The 24221-nt window shown below is 42.7% G+C and overlaps 1 protein-coding gene across 1 annotated transcript; it reads left to right on the top strand.

Moving 5' to 3' along the window:
- Nucleotides 1-21676: 21676 nt before the first annotated feature.
- Nucleotides 21677-23366, top strand: LOC119269669. Its single transcript, XM_037551563.1, has one exon. The coding sequence runs from the start codon at nucleotides 22144-22146 to the stop codon at nucleotides 22984-22986; it is 843 nt and encodes a 280-aa protein (XP_037407460.1). The 5' UTR covers nucleotides 21677-22143; the 3' UTR covers nucleotides 22987-23366.
- Nucleotides 23367-24221: the final 855 nt, after the last annotated feature.

Raw genomic sequence — 24221 nt, 5'->3', positions numbered from 1 at the left:
AATAATTGGGCACCTCTTGAGCCACCTCTTGAGCCAGCTCCTTCTCCAATTAATGATCCTATTCCTAAACCAACTCCGAAGAAGAGAGGTGTTCTATTTCTCAGTCCTGAAGATATGCAAGAGGCAAAGAAATCTATGAAAGAAAAAGGTATTAAAGCTGAAGATGTTAAGAATTTACCTCCTATTGAAGAAATACATGGTCTCAATTTACCGCCTGATGAAGAAATATATGATCTTAATCCTTTATTTATTGAAGAACCTCCAAACCTCGATAACCCGACACAGGTAGTAAAGGTAAATTCTCTCTATAGTTATGATAAAGCTGAAATCCCTCCTACTAAAATTGCTAGTCAATGCTTGGATGAGTTTGATAATTTTATGTTTAAGCAAGAAAACTTCAATGCTTATTTTGGTAGACAATTAAAACAAGATGCTGATATGATTAAATACTTGGGTGATTATATGGCTAATATTAGAGGTGAACTTAAACTTGTTAGCAACACTCAAGTAGAACAAGTACTTAAAGCTCAAAAAGAATTGCTCAATGAGATGAATAGTAAGAAAAATAATTATGTTGTTAAAGTGGCTACTAAAACTGGTAGAATGACTCAGAACCTTTGTATCCTGAAGGCCACCCTAAGAGAATTGAGCAAGATTCTCAGAGAAATAAAATTGATGCACCTAGTTCTTCTAAAAAGAAGAAAAAGAAAAATGATAGAACTGTGCAAACTTCTAGTGAACCTATTGCTGAACCACCTAATAATCCAAATGATATCTCTATGTCTGATGCTAAAACACAATCTGGTAATGAACATGAACCTAATGGAAATGTTAATGATGATGTTCATAATAATGCTCAACCTAGTAATGATAATGATATAGAAATTGAACCTGCTGTTGATCTTGATAACCCACAATCAAAGAATCAACGTTATGATAAGAAAGACTTTGTTGCTAGGAAACATGGTAAAGAAAGAGAACCCTGGGTTCAGAAACCCATGCCTTTTCCTCCCAAACCATCCAAGAAAAAGGATGATGAGGATTTTGAGCGCTTTGCTGAAATGATTAGACCTATATTTTTGCGTATGCGATTGACTGATATACTCAAAACAAATCCTTATGCTAAGTACATGAAAGATATTATTACAAATAAAAGAAAGATACCTGAAGCTGAAATTTCCACCATGCTTGCTAATTATACTTTTAAGGGTGGAATACCAAAGAAAATTGGGGATCCAGGAGTACCTACTATACCATGCTCCATTAAAAGAAATTGTGTTAAAACTGCTTTATGTGATCTTGGAGCTGGTGTTAGTGTTATGCCTCTCTCTTTATATCGTAGACTTGATTTGAATAAGTTGACACCTACTGAAATATCTTTGCAAATGGCTGATAAATCAACTGCTATACCTGTCGGTATTTGTGAGGATGTGTCTGTTGTAGTTGCAAACGTTACTATTTTAACGGACTTTGTTATTCTTGATATTCCTGAGGACGATAGTATGTCTATTATTCTTGGAAGACCTTTTCTTAATACTGCAGGGGCTTTTATTGGTTGCAACAAAGGCAATGTCACTTTTCATGTTAATGGTAATGAGCATACGGTACACTTTCCAAGGAAACAACCTCAAGTTCATAGTCTCAATTCTATCGGAAAAATTCCATCGATTATATTTGGAGGTTTTGAATTTCCTCTTCCTACTGTCAAGAAGAAATATGATATACTTATTATTGGGGATGTGCATATCCCTGTTGAGGTAACCTAGTGTTATTCGAAATTTCTCCGGTTTCATGTTAATCGGAATGGGTTTGTTAACAAGACTTGATCAACCTTGTTAGTGGATTCTTTTGACGAGCATGAGATGGATGAAACTAGAAGCACAACTCTCTGTACCCTTTCTATACCTTCTGTTATTTAGTTGAAATAAAGTAAAAACAAATAATTTTCTGTCTGTTATCTGATTATCCGTGCAATATAAAAATACCTTGAAAATAAAAGTTCTCCAAATGCCCTGAAAATTAAATATGATTTTTTATAGAATATTTGAGGATTTATGGAACAAAGAACACACCAGGGGGCCAACCACCTGGCCACGAGGGTAGAGGGCGCGCCCACCCCCCTAGGGCGCGCCCCCTGCCTCATGGGCCCACGGTGGCCCTCCTCCACTTATTCTTCCAGCCACACACTTCATCTTCCTCCCCCAAATACGAAAAACCAACTCAAACCCGAGTCCAAGCTTGTTTTGCTGCCATTTTCGATCTCCTTGCTCAAAGCACCTCTCACAAAACTGCTTGGGGAGATTGTTCCTTGGTATGTGACTCCTACATTAGTCCAATTAGTTTTTGTTCTAGTGCTTTATTCATTACAAATTTGTGTTGTTTAGGTGACCCTGTTCTTGAGCTTGCATGTCAAATTTATATGGTCAAAAGTAGTTTTGATGCATGATATAGGCCCTAGGCACTTGTAGAAGTAGTTGCTATCAATATTATTGAATTTGGTTTATTTTTATTTTGAAGTTACTAAAAATTTCAGAATTTTTCAGAAAATGATGAGGAGATTATTGAGGGGCTCATCGAGCCAAAGCTCGAAGGAAAAGGCACCGAAGCCTAAGTATAATTTGCCGCGCACCACGGAGGTTCGGGCGTGTGAATGGCCTTCTGAGGATTTCTTGAGAGCAGCCGGGATTTATGAAGATTTTCATGAGTTGGCTCATAATGCAGGCCTCACCGCTTTCCTCCACGACCAATGCGATCAGTATCTCTTACTCACAAATACCTTTGTGCAAAACTTTCATTTCCATTCTAGGAATTTGCCACCTACGGTGGAGTTTCATTTATATGATGAGCATAAGGAGATGTCACTTTATGATTTTTGTCGGATTTGTTTAGTCCCTTTTGGGGGCAAGATAGAAGAACCACATCATGATGATGTGGAGGTATTTATTAATACTATCACTATAGGGGAAACTAGGAAGGTTTCCGATGCACGAATCATTAGCATACATTTTCCTGTCTTACGTTACTTTGCATTATTTGCTGGTCGTTGCTTAATTGGTCGCGGAAACTCTGGAAACCTTAGTATCCCTGATATTATTATTTTGCTCCAAGGTTTATACAGTGATAACACTTTTAGTATGGGCGGCATTATTGCTAGACGGTTAAGTATGAACCGTACTAAGGATCCCATCTTTGGAGGCGTCTATGCCACACGCCTAGCTAAACATTTTAACATACCTATTAGGCATGCTGAGAAGGAGGAAAAAGTGTTGCCTCATGTTTATTTAGATTATAAAAGTATGGTGGCACATGATTTTATTGTTAAGAATAGGGCAGGAGAGCTTAAATATCAATTGTTCTTTAATAAACATCATCTTGAGACTATTACCTTGCCTGCTCCTGCCTTGTTTGATTTGACTGTAGGCAAGTACCTTGTTCCATTGACGGCTATCCACGCCTACCGGAACCCTGCACCAGCCGAGGAGCCAGAACCGGAACCACAATTTGATCCTTCACGACAGTCTAACTATCAGTGGGATCCGGAGATGATTGCCAACCAGTGGCAATCGAAGCCTTCTTCTTCCTCATCACAGTATGACCCCAACAACTATTATTATGCATATCAGCCAGGCCAGCCGTGGCCATAGACCAACTTAGGCCAAAAGCCTAAGCTTGGGGGAGTACGTATTTCTCACCAACATTACATTTATGTTCACACACACTCATTGCCAGATGTCGGTGCTCATACTTTTTCATTGTATCATCCATGCTAGTTTATTTCCTTTTATGCTTTCTTCTTGTGTGTTTAATAAACCTTAAGAAAACCAAAAAAAATTAGTTGCAGCTTTTAATTAATTTACTTTCCATGCATGTAGTAGTAATTAAAAAGAAAACCCAAAAATATTTTCTGTTCTTCTTTTGCTTGTTGGTAGCTTTCCCGTGTAAATAGTTTTATTTCTTTTCTTTTCTTTGGGGGTCAGTAGGAGAAGACCTTGATTAAATTGTTGAAGTGGCTCTTATATGCACTATTATTTATCTGACAAAAGAGCCCATATTGCCTTGTCTTCTCCTGTTTATTGAATACTCGCAGATTCCAGCTTAGTCCAATGCATGTGCACTCTTATTATTATCCACATCGTTTGGTCGTGCAAGTGAAAGGCAATTATGATGATATATGATGGACTGACTGAGATGAGAAAAGCTGGTATGAACTTGACCTCTTTTGTTTTTGTAAATATGATGAGTTCATCGTTCTTGATTCAGCTTGTTATGAATAAACATGTTTGCAATGACAAGTAGAGATCATAGTTGCTTATGCCATGCTTGATTAGCTATGAGTTATAATGGTTTACCTTGCGTGCCAACATGCTATTAAAATGGTTATGATGTGGTATGATAGGGTGGTATCCACCTCTGAATGATTTAAGTGACTTGACTTGGCACATGTTCACGCATGTAGTTGAAACAAATCAACATAGCCTTCACGATATTTATGTTCATGGTGGATTATATCCTACTCACGCTTGCATCCAATGTTTATTAATTTTAATGCATGTACATGGCTGTTGTCGCTCTCTAGTTGGTCGCTTCCCAGTCTTTTGCTAGGCTTCACCTGTACTAAGCGGGAATACTGCTTGTGCATCCAAACTCCTTAAAACCCCAAAGTTATTCCACATGAGTCCACTATACCTTCCTATATGCGGTATCTACCTGTCGTTCCAAGTAAATTTGTATGTGCCAAACTCTAAACTTTCAAATAATCATCCTGTTTTGTATGCTCGAATAGCTCATGTATCAACTAGGGTTGTCTGTATCTTCCATGTTAGACGGGTTATTCTCAAAAGGAGTGGACTCCGCTCCTCATTCACGAGATAAAGGGCTGGTCACCGGGATGCCCAGTCCCATGCTTTATGCAAACTAAATCAAAATAATTGCAAACAAAACTCCCCCTGGGACCTGATGTATGTTGGAGGCACTCGTTGTTTCGAGCAAGCCATGGATTGATGTTTGTTGGTGGAGGGGGAGTATAAACTTTATCATTCTGTTTGGGAACCGCCTATAATGTGTGTAGCATGGAAGATATCGCCATCTCTTGGTTGTTATGTTGACAATGAAAGTATACCACTCAAAATATTATTCACCTCTATTTTAAAACCGAGCTCTGGCACTTCTACAAATCCCTGCTTCCCTCTGCGAAGGGCCTATCTATTTACTTTTATGTTGAGTCATCACCCTCTTATTAAAAAGCACTAGCTGGAGAGCGCAGCTGTCATTTGCATTCATTACTATTAATTTATATCGGGTGTGACTATGATTGGATCTCTTTTACCATGAATTACAATGTCTAGTCAGTCCTTGATCTTTAAAGGTGCTCTGCATTTATGTTTTGCGGTCTCAAAAAGGGCTAGCGAGATACCATCTTGTTATATCATATTATGATTGTTTTGAGAAAGTGTTGTCATCCGAGATTTATTATTATGGCTTGCTAGTTGATTATGTTATTGATATGAGTAATCATGAGACCTGAGAATTATTGCAAATGTGGTTAGTTATCATCTTTGCTGAAAACTTGAATGCTAGCTTGACATATTTACAACAACAACAAGAGCAAACAGAGTTTGTAAAAGTTTTTCTTTATTTCTTTCAGTTTGTCAACTGAATTGCTTGAGGACAAGTAAGGGTTTAAGCTTGAGGGAGTTGATACATCTCCAACGTATCTACTTTTCCAAACACGTTTGCCCTTGTTTTGGACTCTAACTTGTATGATTTGAATGGAACTAACCCGGACTGACGCTGTTTTCAGCAGAATTGCCATGATGTTGTTTTATGTGCAGAAAGCAAAAGTTCTCGAAATGACCTGAAACTCCACGGGATATCTTAAAATAAATAATAATAAATCCTCGCCAAAGATGAAGTCCAGGGGGCCCACACCCTTCTCACAAGGGTGAGGGGCGCCCCCCCCCCCTAGGGTGCGCCCCCCTACCTTGTGGCCCCCTGGAGATCCCCTGACTCCAACTCCAACTCTATATAACTGCTTTCGGGGAGAAAAAAATAGGAGAGAAGAAATCATCGCGTTTTACGATACGGAGCCACTGCCAAGCCCTAAAACCTCTTAGGGGGCTGATCTGGAGTCCATTCGGGGCTCCGGAGAGGGGGATTCATCGCCATCGTCATCATCAACCATCCTCCATCACCAATTTCATGATGCTCACCGCCGTGCGTGAGTAATTCCATCATAGGCTTGCTGGACGGTGATGGTTTGGATGAGATTCACCATGTAATCGAGTTAGTTTTGTTAGGGTTTGATCCCTAGTATCCACTATGTTCTGAGATTGATGTTGCTATGACTTTGCTATGCTTAATGCTTGTCACTAGGGCCCGAGTGCCATGATTTCATATCTGAACCTATTATGTTTTCATCAATATATGAGTGTTCTTGATCCTATCTTGCAAGTCTATAGTCACCTATTATGTGTTATGATCCGTTAACCCCGAAGTGACAATAATCGGGATACTTACCGGTGATGACCGTAGTTTGAGGAGTTCATGTATTCACTACGTGCTAATGCTTTGTTCCGGTTCTCTATTAAAAGGAGGCCTTAATATCCCTTAGTTTCCATTAGGACCCCGCTACCACGGGAGGGTAGGACAAAAGATGTCATATAAGTTCTTTTCCATAAGCACGTATGACTGGGGAAGACTACAATAGAAGCTGGCCATAGGATAGAAGAATAGAAAAACGAATCTGGAGCATCGGATGTCCAATGGGCGCTTCAGATCAGGCATGTGGGAGCTGGTGGGAGGGTCTTTATTGTATATAGCAATTACTCAGGGAGCTTTCCGCAAAAGTACAAAGAATTCACCAGCCCTAACATTTCAAATCTGAAGCATCCATTAAGGATCCAACGGCTCCAACTTCATTTTTCTATTCTTCTATCCTATGGCCAGTTTCTATTGTAGTCTTCCCCCGTATGACTATATTCAGAATACATGCCTACATTACATTGACGAATTGGAGCTAGTTCTATGTCATCCTATGTTATGACTGTTACATGATGAACCGCATCCGGCATAATTATCCATCATTGATCCAATGCCTACGAGCTTTCCATATACTGGTTTACGCTTATTTACTTCCCCGTTGCTATTGTTACAATCACTACAAAATACCAAAAACATTACTTTGCTTTCATTACTCTTTGTTACCGTTACCATCACTATCATATTACTTTGCTACTAAACACTTTGCTGCAGATACTAAGTTTCTAGGTGTGGTTGAATTGACAACTCAGCTGCTAATACTTGAGAATATTATTTGGCTCCCCTTGTGTCGAATCAATAAATTTGGGTTGAATACTCTACCCTCGAAAGCTGTTGCGATCCCCTATACTTGTGGGTTATCAATAGGGTCCAAGTCTCCCGGGTCTTGTTTGTTGAGAAAATCACGTTCCCGAAGGTTTCATTCCGTTTGGACTCCGTTTGATATTCCTTTTCTTCGAAACCCTAAAACAAGCAAAAAACAGCAATTCTAGGCTGGGCCTCCGGTTAATAGGTTAGTCCCAATAATAATATAAAAGTGGATAATAAAGTGCAATAATGTCCAAAACAGTAGATAATATAGCATGGAGCAATCAAAAATTATAGATACGTTGGAGACGTATCAAGGCCCACTAACCTCCCAGGGGTGTCCGTTACCCCTTCCGGTACTCCGATGATCACCCGGTACACCCCAAACACTTTCGGTGTACGAATACCATCGTCCTATATATCAATATTTACTTCTCGACCATTTTGAGACTCCTCATCATGTCCGTGATCACATTTGGAACTCCGACAACATTCGGTCACCAAATCATATAACACATATAACAGTATATCGTCAACGAACGTTAAGCGTGCGGACCCTACAGGTTCGACAACTATGTAGACATGACCGAGACACCTCTCCGGTCAATAACCAATAGGGGAACGTGGATGCCCATATTGGTTCCTACATATTCTACAAAGATCTTTATCGGTCAAACTGTTATGATAACACACGTAATTCCCTTTGTCCATCGGTATGTTACTTGCTCGAGATTTGATCGTCGATATCTTCACACCTAGTTCAATCTCGTTACCGGTAAGTCTCTTTACTCATTCAGTAATACATCACCTCGTGACTAACTCCTTAGTCATTTGCTTGCAAGCTTATGATGTGTATTACCGAGAGGGCCTAGAGATACCTCTCCGATACTCGGAGTGACAAATCCTAATCTTGATCTATGCCAACTCAACAAACACCTTCGGAGATACCTGTAGAGCACCTTTATGATCACCTGTTACGTTGTGACTTTTGATAGCACACAAGGCATTCCTCCGGTATCCGGGAGTTTCATAATCTCATAGTCGAAGGAATATGTATTTGACATGAAGAAAGCAATAGCAATAAACTGAACGATCAATATGCTAAGCTAACGGATGGGTCTTGTCCATCACATCATTCTCCTAATGATGTGATCCCGTTATCAAATGACAACACATGTCCATGGTTAGGAAACCTTAACCATCTTTGATCAACGAGCTAGTCTAGTAGAGGCTTACTAGGGACACGGTATTTGTTTATGTATTCACACATGTATTTAAGTTTTCGATCAATAAAATTCTAGTATGAATAATAAACATTTATCATGAATAAGGAAATATAAAATAAAAACTTTACTATTGCCTCTAGGGCATATTTTCTTCAGTCTCCCACTTGCACTAGAGTCAATAGTCTAGATTACATTGTAATGAATTTAACACACATGGAGTGTTGGTGTTGATCATGTTTTGCTCGTTGAAGAGGCTTAGTCAACTAGTCTGTTACATTTAGATCCGTATGTATTTTGCAGAACTTCTATGTCTCCATCCTTGACTTTTTCATGAATGAAGTTGAAGCGTCTCTTGATGTGTTTGGTTTTCTTGTGAAATCTGGATTCCTTCGCCAAGGCAATTGCTCCAGTGTTTTCATAAAAGATTTACATTGGACCCGATGCGCTCGGTATTACATCCAGATCGGATATGAACTCCTTCATCCAGACTCCTTCATGAGCTGCTTCGGAAGCAGCTATGTACTCTGCTTCACACATAGATCCCGCCACGACGCTCTGCTTGGAACTGCACCAACTGACGGCTCCACCATTCAATATAAACATGTATCTGGTTTGTGACGTAGAGTCATCCGGATCAATGTCGAAGCTAGCATCGACGTAACCATTTACAACGAGCTCTTCGTCACATCCATAAAAGAGAAACATATCCTTAGTCCTTTTCAGGTACTTCAGGATGTTCTTGACCGCTGTCTAGTGATCCACTCCTGGATTACTTTGGTACCCCCCTGCCAGACTATGGCGAGACACACGTCAGGTCTAGTTTCTCAATGTAAGCAGTAGGAATAACATGATCAACATTATAAGTAACAGTTTCTTCTTCAACTCTAATAGGTTCTACTACTTTCACTTTTATGGGAGGAGGATATTTAAACCACTTTTCCTTAGGGAAATCAACATGAGTAACAAATGATTCACATAAAGAAGCTACTATCTCAGAGTCAAGTTCATAACTAGTGCCAAATTCACGAAAAGCATTAGTATCCATGAAAGATTTAACACAATCAAACTTAAGGTTTATACCTAACTAATTACCTTCTCGAGTTCACAATCTTCAGAGTTGCGTTTAATTCTTTCCAATAAATCCCTAGCCACCACTACCGTCTAGATCCGTGCTCGCCCAGATCCGATGAGGCAACACCCAATCACGCCACCGCCGGCCGCTGGACACTAAGGCCGGATTCCGCCCAGCCCAGGGAAGAGCCATGGGAAGGAGGCACAACTAGGGCGGCGACTGTGCAAGATCCAATCAAGAGGAGGAGAAGGTAGATCGGACGCGCGTGCGGGAGAGCTCTCACCGCTGCTGACCACCGCGAAGGCTTTGCCCTGGAGGCTATGGCCGGCATCGATGATGAGGAAAGAAGGAGAAGTAAGGCCTAGAAACAACGGCGGTGGTACTACTGCCCTTGTTGCCTGCGGGACGACGCGGGGGCATTTCCTGATGCGTGTGTCTGACATATTTGTTCTAGAAGGAGAATTGAGTTGTTTCATGCGTCATTGTAGTGTCCTTACACATGTCAACGTCGGTGTAAGTCGATGGTCGTTGTGTGAGCATCTCGAGGGCGGGCAAGACTATGTCTCGCTTTATACAAGACAAAAGATCGTGTCGCCTACAAAGTCGGTAATGGGCCGAAATAGCATGCTCACGTCACAAACGAATTTTTTGTTTTAAAATTTTGTTTAAATTTTGAAAAAACTAAATAGAAATACTATGAAAATTAATTTAGTTAATTAATTTAAAATGTCCGTCACACATTAAAAAATGTTTATGCAGTGCAAAAAAAAGTCAGCTCAACTTAAAAAAATGTGTGCCATTCAAAAAAATTAACGTGACATTTCAAAAACGTTCATGAATATGCAAAAATGAATGTCACATTTCTAAAAATATTATATTGTACAATTTAAACAATTGTTCTGGTAACCTAAAAATATCATACCATTCAAAAAGCTTTACGATACATTTCAAAATATGTTCTTGCATTTTAAAGAATATTTGTGATTTTTATAAAATTATACGATGTAATTTTTTCACATAATTTAAACAAATGGTTCGTATCATTAAAATATTGTTTCCATGTATATTTGAATTCTTTTCAATATATATTGGAAAAAATATTCAGAACATTATTAAAAACATTAATTATGTATTTAGATATGTTAAATGTTTATTCTTTAGGATTATATGAGAAATTTGCAATGAGTATGAATAAAGGTAGACATTAAAAGATATATTTAAAAACATGTTAATCATGTCTTTGAAAATGTTAAACGTACTATAAAAATATTTATGGTGTACAGGAAAAGGGTACAATGTTTATGAACAAATTAGACATCGGTTGAAAAAAAATAAAAAAAAATATAAAAAGCCAGGTGAAAATGAAATAAAGAAAGAATAAAAAACAAATTGGAAAATAAAAATTAAAGAAAACAAAAGACAACAGAAGAAACCAATGCAAAAGCACACACAAAAAAAACACTTGCACGAAACTATATTATTGGGCTGGCCTAAAAGCCAGCGCTACAGGTGAGACGTAATAGAAATCAGTATGGGCGACATATAGCTCTCGGCTTGTGAGCTCCTATTGCCGAAATCACTAATTAAAAAATACTCGTTGCAAAGAACACTTCACTTTCCTAGGTCGCGACAAGTGGCGCACATGCAGTACGTCACTTGTCGTAATCTGTGAGTTTTCCTTTTTTCGTAGATCCGTTTATTCAAAATATTTTATCTTTTAAACTGTGCGTCCAAATCTCGAACTGTTTTCATGATTGGATTCCTCGCGTCGAGATCTTTAAAACTAGATCCCATGTTGATAGATTTTGACGAACTTTTTTTTAATAAAAAACCGGCCAAAAAACCGGACAAAAAAACTGAACCGGGAGCATGTTTTTTTTCTTTTCCGAAAGAGGAATGCCAGTGCCTCTTGCAAAATCACACCCGTGCCTCTCGTGAAAGCAAAACCGTGACTCTCGTGGAAGGAAAAAGAGAAAACACTTTTTTTTCATTTTCGAGAGGCATAGCCGTGACTCTCGCGAAAGCACAGCCGTACCTCTCACAGAAGCAAAACCGTGACTCTCGCGAAAGAAAAAAAACCGAAAACGCATTTTTTCCCTTTCTGAGAGGCACGGCCGTGACTCTCGCGAAAGCACAACCTGCCTCTCGCGAAAGCAAAACCATGACTCTCACGAAAGAAAAAAAAACAAAAAACGCGTTTTGGTTTTCCCTTTCCGAGAGGCACGGCCGTGACTCTCGCGGAAGCAAAACCATAACTCTCGCAAAAGAAAAATAAATAGAAAACACGTTTTTTCCCCGTTTCCGAAAGGCACGGTCGTGACTCGCGCAAAAGCACAACCATGCCTCTCGCGGAAAAAAAAAACTGTGACTTTCGCGAAAGAAAAAACAAAGAAAACACTTTTTTTGCGCAAAAGTTTTTTTTCAAATTTTTTTGATCAAAAAGCTAAGAAAGACCGGGGGAAAACTAAAACGTCGAAAAACCCAAAAAAAAAATTTAAAAACCGAAAACACGTGCGGAAAAATAAAAAAATATATAATTCGGAGGGAGCGTCCAAAGCACGACACGTGGCGAATGACTGAGAGCGCGCCAAATAGCACTGATCGTTGCGAGGCTCCCGAAGAAGCGCTCGTTAACTAGTTGCTCCCTCCTATTGCATACTGAAACTGTGAAATTGCTACTACAATTTTTACGTGGTGAGGCCCACGAAGCTCCTGTTCGCTCAGTTCGGCTCCCTTTTCAACTCACTCGATTAGCATGTTTTCGCTCACTCCATTGCTATCTTATAAAAAATCCAGCTATCATTATTTGGAAGAAGTTTGCTAAATGAGAAGATGTAATATTGGTTATTCAAAAATATTGGAATTTTAAAAGCATGAATTTTAAAAAAGTTCACAAATTAAAAAAACCATGGATTTCCAAATTAATCACAGATCTGAAATTAGCTTTGCAAACTAAAAACATGTTCGCAAACTTTAAAATATTCAGTAATGTTTTTTGAAGAAATCTTGAATTTTAGAAAAAAAAACAGGCACTTCTAAAATTGTTCACAGATTTAAATAAATGTTCATAAATAAAAAGTGAATAAATAAATAAATTTAGAATATACAAATAAAAAACATTGAAAATAACAGAAAGGTAAAAGTAGGAACCCTCAATCAACGACACAGACGCACCAGGAGCCTCCAAAATTAGGGAGCTTAGTATCTTGATATAAATTTTCGGAAGCAGATCCTAAGATGCAAACCAATTAGTTCAGTCAATGCTGAACAGTGTTTTCTTATCAGTGGAATTTTTATTAAGGCAAGATAAATATGAGAAAAGGACAATGTGATTTCCTCTATAGGCTATGTCCTCTTGTCTTGTCTAGTCCAAATTCACGACTCGAATCTTCAGCATATATTGTGTGATCTTTTGCGAAAGAATAGAGTGAATCTTTGTGCGTTGTACACTTGTACCTTTTGTTTCTAGAGACATATAGTACTATTTTGTTTCTACTAGTATAATCTAACTTTACGAGAAATTTGATTCCAAAGGCATATATAGTCATAATAGAACTGCCTTTTCTCAATTCAAAGGTTCCAAAATTCAATCTTGTTTCATGTGAAATTCACATATCAAATAGTTGTATTATTATCCACCTAATGTCTTTCCTATATAAAGTTGTAGCTAGCGTATGTCGAGTTCCTATGAAAACCTTCTCAGGAATTGTATTTGAACATAAATGGATTCAAATTATAGAAACTTTGTGCCTTCCTTTTGGTGTCTTATGTTTACATCAAGAGTAGATCATGCTACTTTTTTCCACCAAGAAGTATATCCAAGCATAAAAGGAAGCGCAACGATCAAGACTATGCAAATCTCACAATATCAATTTCTTGCTCAAAATAACACGCAAAAACCATTGCAAAGTAAACACGGTGATGAAACAACTAAAGTTTTTTTTTTCTGAATACGCATGAATGTATGTACTATATACTAAAAAAGTGAAACGACTAAAGTAAACCACGCCTGCGCTAAGTCCACATGAACGACGTCTCTTCGGGCACATCTAAACATCATCTGAGGGCATGTACAATGATGGCATATGGATTCATATGCCTCATGATAAAAAGTAATTTAAGGCACTTATATTTATTTTTTCTTTCCAATGCAAGCTACCACTAGTGGGCCTCATTAAGAAAATAGAAAATAAAGACTCTGGTATACATGCATCTTTATTCTTCACTTCAACCTTTTCAGCTTTTGTCACCGGATCACACTTTTTCTCTTCAAGCACCCGCCTTCTGGAGAGAATCTCGCTTCCCTATCTGAACCTACTTTACGTCATATCCAATCCTATATGACATATGAGGCATGACTTTAAGACTATGTATTGTACATGCTCTGATAGATCCTACCAAAATTTCACACCGCTGTCTAAACTCTAAAAATGACACACGCGCGCCGGTTGAGGAAAACAAAAGCGGCATCAACGTCCGAGCCGCACGTGGCGGAGAGGACGTAGAGGTTTTCGCGCACGTAGCTGGTGTGGACGAAGGAGACGTTGCGGTCCTGCGGGATGGAGTGGCCGGAGTTGAGGAGGCAGTCAGGCAGACGCCGGGGACGACGACGCGGAGCACCTTGGGATCGACGGGGGCAACGGAGCGGAAGTTGCCGCACTGCAGCCGGATCCTGGAGATGACGCAGGGCCTGCCCCTGCGTTCGTCGCCGGCGCACTGGTTCGTCACGGTCACCCAGTACATCGATGAGCCGTCGCTTTGAGGCTCGCCGAGGCTCTGCGTTATGACGAGGTCCTTCTGGAGGTCGCAGTGGGCGTCGGCGGCGGCGAAGGCCGGCGGTCCATGAGCACCGCCACGGAGCGAGCGGTCGTCATCGTGCTAGCTAGCGCGCCGGCGGATCAAGAGTTCGGGGGGAGAGGGGAAGCGCGTATACGAGCACGATCGACCACGGCGTGGCTAGCTTGATTTATATATGCATGCATTGCGGATAGTTTTATGGAATGAGCAAATCAACATGGAATTACTTGTGAAAACGGGGTTTGTCTGACCAAGACTCCACGGTGTGGGTATTTGGAATGTGTACATGGATATGGCAGGTTAAGCTCGTTGAAGAGAATTCTTGCCATGTAGTTTCCTTATCAGAACGATATATTACATGTATGGTACGAGTGCATACATGGGTTGCTTTTTTTTTTTGAGTATCAGTACAGACACAAGCGCTCATATACACGCGCATACACTCACCCCTATGAACGCACACACGCACACCCTACCCCTATGAGCACCTCTGAAAGACTGAGCCGGCATATCATCTTGAGATTTACGAAGTCACCGTAGGCGCCTCGTCGTCGACGGGAACGTCTCCTCCCACTGAAAGCGCATCGCCAGAAATCCTGAAATAAATCCAGGAATAATGCGAGCACCAGGATTTGAACCCTGGTGGGTTGAGGATACCACTGTCCACCTAACCAACTCAACCACAGGTTGATTCGCATACATGAGTTGCTTTGATATACGGAGCAACTTCGGATTGATCTATGCTGCGTGCCATCTGTTCGGAAATGGATTGGAACACCCAGGTGCTACGCACCCCTATATGAAAATAGCATTAGTAAAATATCAGAAATTTTTAAGAAAGTCTAAAATTATGGGATTTGAAACATGGGTGCTCGTTGTACACCCGTGTTCATATCTGCGGTGAATGGGTTCCTGTGGTATCCGCGCCTCAGGAATTACGCTCCGACATACGATATATCCAAAAAAAAAATCTATACATACTATTTTTTTAATCTTTTTAGTGACATTACCACGGGCACTCATTCCCTACGAAACTGGACACGGGTGTACAACGGGCAGCCAAGTTTCATGCCCCTAAATTTCGGATTTTTTGGTGATTTCCTAATGTTTTTAATGTGATATTCATATAGGGATGTGTGGCACCCAAGAGCCACAAATCCTCTTCCGCTATATGTTTTGACTTAATATCAGGATCCAGGCCGTCCAATCCTTGCAACAGATAACCCTCGCTTGTGATATTTCCATTTTTACGTTTCGAGCATCATCGCAATATCTTCGTTGCAGTACGACAAAACATGCAAACAAAATCCCATTATTTGAAATGCACACATGCACAATTTATTGTGTGTATGCAACAAATAACTATTTTTTAAAGCAAATCATCGAGAAAAATCCATGTATGCAGCAAGGAAACCATTTCTTGGGACACTGCAAAAAAAACACTTGCAATATGAAAAGAACATTTGCAGCAGACAACCAAGATAATCACATCATCTCACCCATTTGTTTTCAGTAGACTCCCGAGAGTCATCACAACATGTCGCCCTAGTGTTTATAGCAGAACACTCATGAGCTTGCAGCGTGTCAAATTAACATATGCAACATAAAAAAAAAACCGCAAATCACCAAGCTTCATATTGGAGTATCGACCTCACCGGCCCGTGCCCATTAGTGACAAATATCGCGTTGCCAGATCCCTGTCGTAACCCGTTCTCCTATATTTCCATCTTTCCCTAAGTTCACTGGCGTCGGAGGACTTCCTTTTTTTGTTACAACTGGAGGAGATGGCGAGTGAGCACTTTCATATGTGAGAAGTAGGGTCAACGATAGGAGCAATAGGGAAGACACATTGAACGAGGAGCAACATATGAGGTGTGACAATGGATGCGACATTGAGAAGAGGATTCAACTTTATGCATGGCTACCTCCTGGACAGAGCGGATGAGAGAGTATTAGGTGTTCCTCTAGCACCTAAGATTAGGTATTCCAGAGCAAGCTCGGGCGATCCAATGGTTATCTGAGGAGCCCCTAGACCTATGTGCAATTAAGGGACTCTTGAAGGACTTTTTTTTTGGCAAATTTGCCTTAGCGCCTGAGGTTGCCGTTAGATCTGAGATCCAACAGTCCATGAGCTCCTAGAGCATGGGAGCATGCTCCCTTCAGTAGCGGCAACGGAGCAGGGTCTAAACCTAGTGGATGGAAAGGTGCTAGAGGGGAGGCTTACACTTAGCGAGAAGAGAAAATGCAGAGCTAATTGTAGTATTCTTATGATGAAAAGCTATGAACTAGCACGCGCTTAGCACAGCGCGTCATGCGCACCTGAACGATCCAATGGATCGGTCAAATACTTGGTTCTATATAGAGTAGTATTTCATAAAAGAAAATGGATATCTTTTACATGTATTCATATCTACTAGATGTTTGCACAAAATACTTTTTTGGGTGAATTATTAGTACATGAATTGCAAAACATGTTGTCGTAGTCTAAATTTTTGGTATTGCATACGTTAATATTTTCTCTATAAACATATTCAAGTTCCTAGAAAAAAAAAGTCTTAGTCAGACTTAAAAGGTTTGACTTACATTTTAGAAAAAATGTAATAAGTAAGAAATGATTTGCCATTTTGTGTTGTATACAGAATGGTTCAAGTATTATCTTTGTAGCCGGCACTTGAGTAGTTGGTTACTTATCATATCTCTAGAGTTGTTTATTGTATAATTTTTTTGTGCTAAATCCCCAGCGTAATCCAGCGAGATGATAATTTAGCATATGTGGATCAACAGTGGTTAGATTTTTTTAATTATATAATAGTATAATACTAATATATAGTTATATGGAATATCCCTTTTTAGAAGAATTTAAAGATGATGATATACAACAATTTAAAGGGGCTGATTTACATCTAAGCACCATCATCTCAAATTTCAACTATTCTGTCATTCAAAACATAGCCTAAGTATTTTTTGGTGTTGTCAAATGGACACACCGCACATACTACCGCCACGACATGAGCCTGATCTACCTCATGTGTTATCGGGTGTGCCTCCATTTTGGGCACATAGCCACATAGCCTAAGTATTGTACATCCCTTTTTTTTGCATTTACAACTGGCTTGGCTATGGACCTGGCTTTTTTCCTTAAAAAGAACTGAACCTATCTTTTTTTAGACAAACCTGTCTTTTTTTTCTTAATATATATTCTGAGAATATATCATGGACGCAATATTTTACGCAAGAAGTTTAAGCCCACGATGTAGCCCAGCCCACGTATATGCAAAGCGAGACAAAAAGACAGGGTCCATTCTAGCCTGGGCCAAATTACCCGACCAATTCGGCCATTCCCACTTGCCCTAAGAACAAGGCGAAAAAGTAGCGCACCACACCAATGGCGACTCCTGGGGATGGCGAGGACGCGCCGCCGCCGCCGCCGGTGAGCGCGGCGGGGGCTGGAGGCAGCTTGATCGCGAAGCTGCGGGAGCAATGGAGGAGCACGAAAGAGCACGCGGAGACGTACCCGTACGTGTGGGGCTCCTACATCCTCGTCTACGGCGGGCTCGGCGCGTACATCACCTGGCGATGGTGCAAGCTCCGCCGCACCGAGGACCGCGTCCGCGCCCTCCAGGCCCGCCTCCGCCAGCTCGCCGCCGCCGAGGAGTCGCAGGGCGCTTCCGCTGCTACCCCACCTCCTCCCCTGCAGCAGCCCCCGCCGCCGACGACGACTGGGCCGGGCAAGCCCCCCTCCCCGCCGTGAAGAGTAAGGCCCCTTAGGCAACTTCTTGACATGAAATGTTACAGAACAATCCCTGCATCGTTCGAGATCGAGGCATTCCTTGCCTCTGTTTACTCTATGATCCTGGACCTAAAGAAACGGTGGGATCTCGCCCCCCAAAAAGTTGGAAGGTCAATTCTGTGTCCATACTGGAGATCATTCTGGAGAAGGTTTAAATTGTTGTGATTCATGTATGCTTACCCTTTTTTCTAGCCATTCCGCATCGTATTTGTTGTGTTTCTCGCTGCTTCTCTAAATAGATACAATGTTTCATTGTCGTGGTTCATGTACTCATCGTATAGTTCTTGATAATACTAATATTTCATCTCAGTCCTCTGTTGGGTAGTATGGTATGCACTGTTGTGAGCATTTGATAGAGAAGTCTGAACGAACATGCTGATGTATTATGCACTGTTGGGGTAGTATAGCTGCTGAATTGGATTTGGAAGAGAACATAGCATGGTCCTCTGAAACAGAAGGCTCAACCAGCATGCTAGCAGTGGCCTTAACATTATTGTTATCTTCTGATATCTGTAGCTTTCATAAAATTGTCTTTTAATCCTAAATGATGGTGGTAGGAATTTTAATGTGCTCATGAAAGAGTTTACTCCAGCGACATTTTTATTCGGGAAACAGTCCATTATCAAACTTCCCTTACGTATTTCCGTAGCATTATTCCTCCCCAAATTCCTGATCTGTTATAGCGAACTATTTGACTTATCTATGCAGTTATCTTGTGTTGGATAGCTGAAACCAATTAATTGCTAGTTTCCCCCAAAGTCCCTCTTAGCCACTAAAGAGTGGTGTTTTGCTATGCATGCAGTTGTGTCTAAATCTGAACCTTGGCTGTTGAGATTTTTGTGAATATTTCGACCGGAAACATCAAAATATTATGTGTTTATGTCACGATCAACAGTTCCACCATGTTCTAGCTCTGTCAGGTTTTATTTTTACCAATGAACTTACTCATCCAAGCTTCATTTGGAGACTATCAATGTTGAAAATGCCACGTACTAAAGATTTGACGCATGCATTGTTGGCTGTCACAAATTTCAATGATGCTTCAAAGATTTAATTTGTTTGTACAGTAGAACAATTCACTATTCCTGTAATTTGCTTTGTCATGCTTTATAATCAACTCTGGCAGTATGGATTTAAAGGGAGTATTTTCTTTTTTAGTTAGTTGAGACAAACTTTGACCAACATTTGCTCCATTAATATGAAACCTATGTGTTACAAAACCGCAATCGTACATTGGTAGTTTTGAATATGAGTCTAAAGACATCGATTTTGTGTTGTATATTGTTCCCTTTTTAGGTCTATTTTTTGGTGTACTGTGACCAAGAACTGATTTGAGGATAACTTTGGACTGGTGATCCTGGTTACAACATTGATCAGAGGAGTAATTACCAATGGGTAATTTAAAATCTTTCCAATTCGGGGAGGGTAGAACTGGCATCTACTGGGGTAAAAAGGAAATATGCCTGATAATTTAGAATTTATCTGAAAAAATACACCTAATAGAAAGTAAGGCAATAGGGATTACTAATGCAGTAACTGTTGGTCAAAACCTTGTCTTAACAAATCAAATACGTCATATGTATCCGAACAGAGGGAGTACTATATTACAAAGGTGCACTCCCCCCGTTCCAAAATACTTCTGGTGGTTTTAGTTAAACTTTGAACCAAAACCACGACAAGTATTTTGGAACGGAGGGAGCACCTTTTCTTCAGCCGTACAAAGGTGTACCTTGATGTTCCATCTTACAAATGTTTGATGTGATACTACCTTTGTTGTGCACATACTCCCTCCATTCCACAATGTAGTGCTTCCTCTATCTACGTGCTTCAACTTTGACCATAAATTTAACTACCAAGACCGATTGCGGCGGGAGCAAAAATTATATCAGTGAATTCGTATTCGAAAGAAGTTTTCAATTATATAATTTTTTCTTCCGTCGCAGTTGGTCTTGTTGGTTAAATTTACGGTCAAAGTTGAACCTCGGGAAGCGCGGGCGCACTATATTTTGGAATGGAGGGAGTAGTATTAACCTGCAAGCATCCAGGAAGTGCTTGTGGGCACAACAAATTGATTGCATCGGGGTCCCATTTGGCCTGGATTCTTCTTCAATTCATTTACATCTAACATCTATCGCTTGGTTCTAATTTTGTTCCTCGTCCCATTCGTCGCTGTTTTGATCATGCGAATCAGCGGATGCGAGTACAATAATTCAGGCCCCATGGCAGCCTGTGGGGCTGTGTTTCCCAAGGCCGGGGCTGTTTGGAATGAAGATCAATGCATCTTTTTCAAGAACAAGTTGCAAAGATATGCTCTTGCGCCTCTCCCCAGTCATGTGGTTTTCCATTCCCTTACTTTATCATATCTGGTACTTGATCTTAATTTTGTTCCTCGTCCCATTCGTCGCTGTTCGCCGACGTGTACCTCTTGATGGGACTGAGAGTGCAATAATTTGGATCCCTTGGGATCTTGTGAGCCTGTGGGGGCTGTTGACCAATGTTTGACTACGGGTTTGAGCATGCAGCTCGGTTTCTTCTACATAAATCATTCTCGAAAAATCACTGTCTGCATTTTCTTTTCTTCGTACTACTGATATAAATCACTATCTCTGCATCTTTTTCGAAAAAATCTTTGTCTGATTAGCAACCAGCAGCTGATTGCTAAGCTGCCTAGGGCCATTCAGATATCTTTTTCCTATCATTGTCTCGTCTTTGGTAGGATTGACAAGGTGACGTGTCACATCTGTGATTAGCCCCTTTCGAGCTAACCTACTAGGGCTAGGCCGCTAGCTGAAGGGGCGAAATCAGCATGTTTAGGAGCCAAGCCACGCTCTCAATCTGGGTGCTCAATCTGCAGCAATGGCAACAGAATAGTACAGATCGGGTAGGTGCCCTGCCTGCCCGATGCCTTCTCCGACACGGCCATGTGATCGCCGGTCAGCAGCACCTTGCGCCAAGCCCAGAACTGCCCTTGATTCCGTTTATTTACTGAGCGTCTGCCCAGCCTCATCTCATTTCTGTTCATGACCTCATTCCCCGCAGTTTTACCCCCTCAAATCGTACTTTTGATCTCGGTAAAAAGGGAAAGATAATGGTTGGTTGTTTTTTTTTGGAGAATTTCACAACCTATCTGTCTAGTGCAGGAGTATGTATATGGTTTCATGCTGTTACTGATCCCATGTACTGTATGCTACCGCCTGCTTGAACTTTTGAACTGAAAAACAGTTGTGCACAGGCTGAATCTGCAGGCCCAACCGTTGTTTAATTTTCGAAATTTGAAGCACCGGTGTTGGTGGGCACTGCTGCAGCACGGCTTAACTAGAAGACAGATCGGCCTGAGGCGGATCAGTGGCCTTTCCACTCGGAAACGAAAAGACTATAAGCTTGTTAATTGGGAGGGCCACGGGAGAAAATGGGCTCTGTCGGAGGTCTTCTCCCCTCCAGATCGGCGCCAAATCGCTGTGCTCACTCATGCCATGTCCTGAACTCCTGATAAAACTATTCGCTGCACAAATGCAATACTTAATTCGTTAGCCAAATCGTAGGAGATTTTACAGCGATCGTCTGCTGCACTGTTAATAAGCTTCTCATCAGTACACTACTTAGTTACTCGGTAAATAACGCTGTTTTGGGGAGACAAATAGTCGAGATCCGTTATTGGAGTTCGCTTCGTTTCAGAGGTGGCGCCACTGTTCGACAGCCTCTGGTGCATCCGCTCTGGGCCTCGCCCCTCCCCCTGCCCCGTCCACCTCCGAATTTTTAAGGGGAGCAGCGTGTGGTGGCGTCCGCTTATCACTCTCCCTGCTCCTAGATACCAGCCAGCCTCCTGCCCCTCTCCCTGCCGGGCGCTCGCCGCCGCCACGCCGTGTTGACGGGGCCGGGAGGTGCGTACTACGTAGCTGGTTTGGCAACGGGCGATGCCGCAGGTCGACCTGGAGAGCCTGGTGTGCGGCGGCGCGGGCGCGGGCGCCGGGGACAGGAAGGTGTCGTGCGAGACGGTCATCGCGGGCGGCGACAGCGGCGACGCCTCGCCCCCGCGGCCCGTGCCGCCGCCGCCGCCGGACCACGACTTCCCGCCGGAGTCGATAACCATCCGCATCGGCGACGACGCGTCCTTCTCGGAGCTGAACCCGATATACGAGCGGGACGACTCAACCAAGGGCAGCACCAACCCCAAGTCGTCGGCGGCGGCGGGCGGCGCCTGCAACCCCGTCCCGCTCAAGGCGCGCTCCAACTCCGCGCGCGTCGCGGGCGGCTCGGCCGCGGCCACCGCCACCTTCTTCGGCCTCCCGGCCAGGATCCGGCCGGCCTTCACCCGGCGCCAGCCGTCGCAGGGCCGGATCTTGCCCGACAAGCGCTCTGGCGGCACCGGCGAGGAGCCGCGGTCGCCCAAGGTGTCCTGCATTGGGAAGGTGCTGTCCGACCGGGAGAGGTGCGGGCGGCGGCGCCAGCGCAGGTGGTGGCGCGGGGTGGCGGCCGTGTTCCGGTGCGGCGGCGGCGGCTGCGCCTCCCGGGGAGTCGGCGGCGGCGCGGCGGGCAAGAAGATGGCGCTGGAGGGGAGCGAATACGACGAGGAGGAGAAGGAGGCGAGCGTGGCGGCAATGCGGAAGTTCAAGTCCGGGAGGAGAGCCGCCACGTGGGGGGAGGAGGCGCTGGCAGCGGCGGCAGCGGAGGCCTTCTCCGGCGAGCCGGCGGGGGACGAGGAGAAGAAGCACGAGAGGCACGAGGCCGAGCACTGGGCCCGACTGCCGGTGAGTTAGCCGTGGCAGAGGCGGGAAGATGGGTGGCGATACAAGCGCATGGTGGTCCCCGCTGTCAGTGACGGCGCCATGGGTGAGCTCGAGCCGCCTCGAGCCGTGCCCATGATGGGGTAGGGGGTAGGGGGGTAGGGGGTGGTCGTGACCGGTGACTGGCCTAGAAATGCGGGTTTTGGAATGAATTTCGGTGGTCTTTTGCTGTTTGGCATTTTGCTCTTGGGATCGTGGTGCTCGACGGACCCAACTTGTTGTGTTTTTCGTTGCGTGTTGCAGCCGTATCGTCGTATCCATGCATGGGCAATGTACATGTACATACCACCACCACCACCCCTGAAATAATAACAGGAACGTGCACACAAGGTGTCCCGTTGGTGTTTCTCTCTTTTGCTTCTTGCCAAGGCCCATGTGATGCGTCATGGAACAGACAAATGACTGCTGAATCTCGAGCCGCATGGGCCACCATATGAATTTTTTTATGAAACTTTTCAAACTGCAGTTCATAGAAAATCTAACATCTATTTCAACCTCTTTTGTTAATTTCTTTTCATATGCCATCTTATATAGGATTAAAGTGCGTATGCCACTCTAATGCTATACTTTTTATATTACTACGTTTTCAAAATCCTGTGAATCAAATAAGCCCGGTCCCAGCAGCGTCACGGCCGCCGGTCCGCCCCTCAGACGCCACACCACAGCGATGCGTAGTATCTGCCGCCGCTGCTTCCCCCGCCGTTGACGTCTGCGTCCAACCTGTACCGTCCGCTAGCGGCTGGCGCCGAGCAGGACGCGGCCGGGTCGCCGTCGCGGCGTCGCCTTTGAGGATGGTGGCTTCTCAGTTCTCACTTCTCACGCCTGGCTGCTACTGCTACGGTAGATTTTTTTTTTGAAGCAGACGGTGCCCAAGATTGGTATGGACCACTGAACATTTGGCGTGCCTGATCGATTGGTTTGGTGCCTTGGCCGGAGCCCCTGCAGTTCGGACATGAAAGAGGCTTCCACCTTCAGCCAGCGGGCCGTCAGGGCCAGAGAGGGAAGCGAACTCTGCTTCCCACAGCCTTGGAACAGATCGTTTACCACTACAGGCAGCTGGCTCCTTTCACTCCGAATACTGTTGATTTGACCGACGAGACCCTTCCGCGAAACAGCTCGTGCCGTTGGATTCGTTCGTGTAGTCGTACTGGCAAACAAAAGTTTTTCCCGGAATCCTTTTTATGTGTTTTTGAGGAGGCTTTTGAGGG

Source organism: Triticum dicoccoides, chromosome 3A (assembly GCF_002162155.2).
Source record: "Triticum dicoccoides isolate Atlit2015 ecotype Zavitan chromosome 3A, WEW_v2.0, whole genome shotgun sequence".
Taxonomy (NCBI): Eukaryota; Viridiplantae; Streptophyta; class Magnoliopsida; order Poales; family Poaceae; genus Triticum; species Triticum dicoccoides.
The sequence above is the reverse complement of the archived record's forward strand: the minus strand, read 5'-3'. Positions and strand labels throughout refer to the sequence as shown.